At 24.4% G+C, this 4,349-nt stretch overlaps 1 protein-coding gene and 1 long non-coding RNA gene across 2 annotated transcripts in view; one reads left to right on the top strand and one right to left on the bottom strand.

The window, feature by feature from the left end:
- The window catches only part of LOC116184870, a 14,397-nt gene that overhangs the window by 2,035 nt on the left and 8,013 nt on the right, over nucleotides 1–4,349 (top strand). The window lies entirely within an intron of this gene.
- Nucleotides 32–4,349, bottom strand: part of LOC102674725 (uncharacterized protein YJR142W) — a 5,161-nt gene continuing 843 nt past the window's right edge. Inside the window, exons 2-5 of the mRNA XM_006610333.2 lie at nucleotides 3,981–4,078; nucleotides 3,707–3,911; nucleotides 3,156–3,635; nucleotides 32–2,222 (exon numbers count right to left, since the gene is read on the bottom strand). Of these exons, the coding sequence (XP_006610396.1) occupies nucleotides 2,098–2,222; nucleotides 3,156–3,635; nucleotides 3,707–3,911; nucleotides 3,981–4,078 (908 nt within the window). The 3' untranslated portion in view covers nucleotides 32–2,097. The remainder of the gene's footprint in view (nucleotides 2,223–3,155; nucleotides 3,636–3,706; nucleotides 3,912–3,980; nucleotides 4,079–4,349) is intronic.

Consider the following 4,349-nt stretch of genomic DNA (forward strand, 5'->3'; position numbering starts at 1 on the left):
TTCAGGTGTCATTGATAGAAACGATGACATTTTTAAATTTAATTAAATTTATTCATTGACAAATATTAATTCATGCATTAAATAGTATGGCCAGCCGTACTCATTTCTATCACAAAAATGTTAGTTTCACTTAAAAACAAACATAATCGTAGATACTACAATTTTATGACCAGATTGTTAAGAAATTATAAAGCAATGATAAGAATGACTAGTATATAATTATAAAAATAGCGAATTTACTTAATTAAACATATCAGAGGTTAGTACAAATGAAGATTAAATAAAGTTAGATTAAGCTGTACGGATATTTCAACTATGTCTCATCTAGCAAAATAGACGAAAAAATAAAAGCAATGAAAGAAAGCAAATATATTAATATAATACGTCACGATACAGATATTTTAGTCTTAGTAGAAAAGTTTCTTAAAAACACAATTATAATGATTGTAATGTTGAATTCTTAACAACAATTTATATCTAGAATTCAACACACCTAATGACTTTTCATCTCATAGAAACTAGTTCAGTATCAAAAAATTTCTTAACTTAAGGGCATACGCAATGCAAATAGTACGAAGCATCATTTAAATAATATCTTACAAAAATATTTAATTGTTAGTTGACTTTTAAAGAAAATAAAAATAAGTTCTGTGCATTAGATGAACAGAACAATGAATACATAAATTAAACCACAATCTTCAAATAAGTAAAATGAGCAATAAATATTAATCCATAACATTGATACAAAAAATGCGATGCTTTAAATTTGCGTTTGCCATTTATACAATTACTATTCTTCAAAATCTAATGATATCACTTGATCAGAACCTTAGTACCAATCGTTTTCAATTAAAAAATCTACCTACGTATTACATACAATAAACAATATACGAACACTTTTGTTCCCCTTCTCAAAAAAGTCGTTCAAGATAAAATGCTAGATCTAAAGCATTTTTCGTTGGTAGCATAGTTGGAATATAAGAACACATACGTTGACATAATTCATCTATAAATTTGTTTGTTTTTTTTTGTTTTTTGTTTTTTGTTTTTTTTTTTCTTTTTTCATTAGTTCCTTACTTTAAACATATCAAACAGTATACTGTGCATTCACGTCCATAATACTGTGAATGAATTCTGTCTTAATTCTACGCAGAATATTACGATATTACTGCATTGGCATTCTATGCACTTTTGTTGTTGTTGTTAGGTGTACAAGTTTAGTACAAAAGTTCGATTACAAACGTTAGAAAAAACTATTGTTATTCTTTCGTTTTTTTATCCATGTCGCTTAGAAACTGAAGTCTTAATCTATGCTCTGGAATGCTGTATGAATAATACTTCTAATTTGACATCGATGTATATCAAAAATCGTCACAAGTTTAGATATCATACATGGGCGAAAACTTCTCTTTTCATTATTGTGCAAAAATTCAGTTCGATGATTAGTAAAAATTAGAGGAAGATGTAACGTGATTTTTTTTTTTATATAACGATGTTAAAAATTAGTTCTTAAATTATAACTATATATTGTGCCAATTTTACAAAGTTATTAAACGTCAATAAATTCGCAGTCAACAAATTAAAATATATCTTTCCTATGAAATTCTTGCTAAGTTAATAATATCTATGTTTACTTTCCGAAATATTCTTCCTATAAGAATCATCAAAAAATTGTATTTACCGATACTTTCATCATTATTATATAAAAACTACTAGAATCATAACAAAAAGAATTATATCTATGAGTAAAAATATTACAATCAGTATATAGCTATTGAAATTACGTATTTTTTTCTTTTTTTTTTTTTTTTTCTTTTTTTTTTTTTTTTTCTTTGCTAATATGCATGGAAATAAGAGTTAATGTCATAAAAATCTTGTAAATCGATTTTTGGAATATTTGAACTATTATTTAATGATTTATAAATATTTTGCAAGCCTTATGTATATAAAATTGCATCATTTTTTCTCTTTTTCCTTACTATAAAATCTGCGAAGAATTGATCAAATACAAAAAATACAGAAAATCACAAAAGAAAGCTAACTTTTCATTTCATTCAATTAATTTTTAACGCAATTTAAATTAAAGACTAGTTAAACTTAAATTCTGTTTAAAGAATCGATTGCCTCACCATTTGCAGCTAATTTACATTTTTTTTGTGGATGATTGTAAATGGTCTGCAGAGGTATATGAAGCAATTCCACGATTTCAATAAAATTAGGCTCTGCAACAAAGAAATGAACATTTTAGAATATTTAATATTATAATCAATAAATAAATATATTTTTTTTTCATATTTCATGTTTCATATATTCATATATTTTACATAATCAATATAATTAAATTTGAATCAGTCGAAGTAAAAAATAAAAAAAAACAAATAAATGATTTTTGAAATTAATTTATCTCAAATATATCATTAATAAGATTATTTTAGGCATAATATTCTTCTAGAAATGAATATTTAATGCTTAATTTAAAACATAAGACTTAAAATTCGATTAAAGCTTATTAATATTAGGAAAACTTTGAACTGCTATAACTTCGAAAATAGTAGATTCCGGTCAAGTGAGGAATCATTAGAAGCGCGAAACCTTTCTCTTTAAAACTATTTTTCATTTATCCCAATATGACTTCAGATTTCATCATATAAAAAAAAAAATAATATTTAATCATTTATTATTTTCGTCTTTGTCGTTCATTCGAATCTTTCACTTGCACGTTTTATTAACTTATTCCAAATTTCAAATAAATAATAAATGCGATTTCTAAAAGTGTATAAATTTCCAAGAAAAAATATAGATCACGAACTCATTCATTAATATCTCTACTACTTTTAAATGAAATATCAAGATAAAAAAAAAAAATAATTTCAATAGCATTTTCTCTATTTCTTGATAAATTTTAATGACAAAATTTTTACTTTTCTTACGTTTTTTATATGAAAAATCTGAGTTTTATTTATGATTAATTTATTTTAAAGTATTTTAAAGTATATAGAGATAATTTAACATATATTTTATATATTATATGTTTATATTATATATTATATATCATATGTTTTATATATAATATATTTTAATATAATATATTTTGCATATATAATTTGCAATAATTATACAATTTAATAATCATTTATATAATATTGTGTACTTACCATTTTCCGCTGTGATATATCCGTGTCTAATTAAAAAGTCAAGAGCAACTGGAACTGATGTTGTTTTAAAATGCGAAGAGAGTATCCTCTCTATACATTCATTAACTGGAAGCAATTCAAAATTCTCAACCTCTCCATCATTGTTACTTGGTACAAAATCTGGTGGCAGTTCAAGGTCATATACAAACTCTGTATTGGGAAATAGACCCCTTTCACTTTCGAAAAACAGAGATACACAACCAACACTTTTTAATTTTGCAATAAGATTATTCGGAATACTGGCTTCTTCTCCAGCTTCTTTTATAGCAGTTTCATTAATACCAAATCCTACACTCAATCCACCGCTCACCATATTATCCCAATATCCAGGCCAAGTTTGCTTATTTGGGCTACGTTTTTGTAACCATATTGATAAACCTTTTACAGGATCCATAACATATCCATTAATATCTACTCCATATTTACGAATCCCAAATAAGCCTATAATAAATAAATAGTAATATTTTTGGAATAAGTAAAAATATTAAGAAAATTATGATTATTATACATACATGTAGCAGATCGATCCATTTTAAATAATGGTGGAGTATTGAATTCTGCCCGTACGTCATAACATTCTTCTCTCCATCCTCTTAATGTTATGAATTTTCCACCTGCACGCCATTCTTTTAAAACTTCTTCAACTCGAGCACTTCTTTCTGCATAGTCTCTGAATGCTGGATTTAGTTGTACATATTCAGGATGCACTTGAAATACCTTCAAGGCAATATTTAAAATAAATATTTAAAATTCTATAAATTATTCTGCAATTCAATATATGAATACCTGTGGATAATTTAATAATTCTTTCATTACATCTGGACGTACAAGGCCAACTTGTTGACCATCAACAACAAATGCTCTGCATTCCCCTGCATGAAAACCTAAGAAGCATTATGAATATCCAAATATTATTATTTATTAATACATTATCATAAAACTTAAGAAATATATAAAATCTATTTATATATATTATAAAATGCAAATAATATAAGAAAAATAAAATATAAAATAAATTTTATATTTAATTTAATAAGAATATAATTTAATAAGAATTATTAATTATTAATTATTAATTATTAATTTATTATTATAAAAATATAACATATTATAACATTAATTACATTACATTTAAATCTAAAAAAAAAAAAAAAA

This window comes from Apis dorsata, unplaced genomic scaffold, assembly GCF_000469605.1.
Source record: "Apis dorsata unplaced genomic scaffold, Apis dorsata 1.3 scaffold_73, whole genome shotgun sequence".
Lineage (NCBI taxonomy): Eukaryota > Metazoa > Arthropoda > Insecta > Hymenoptera > Apidae > Apis > Apis dorsata.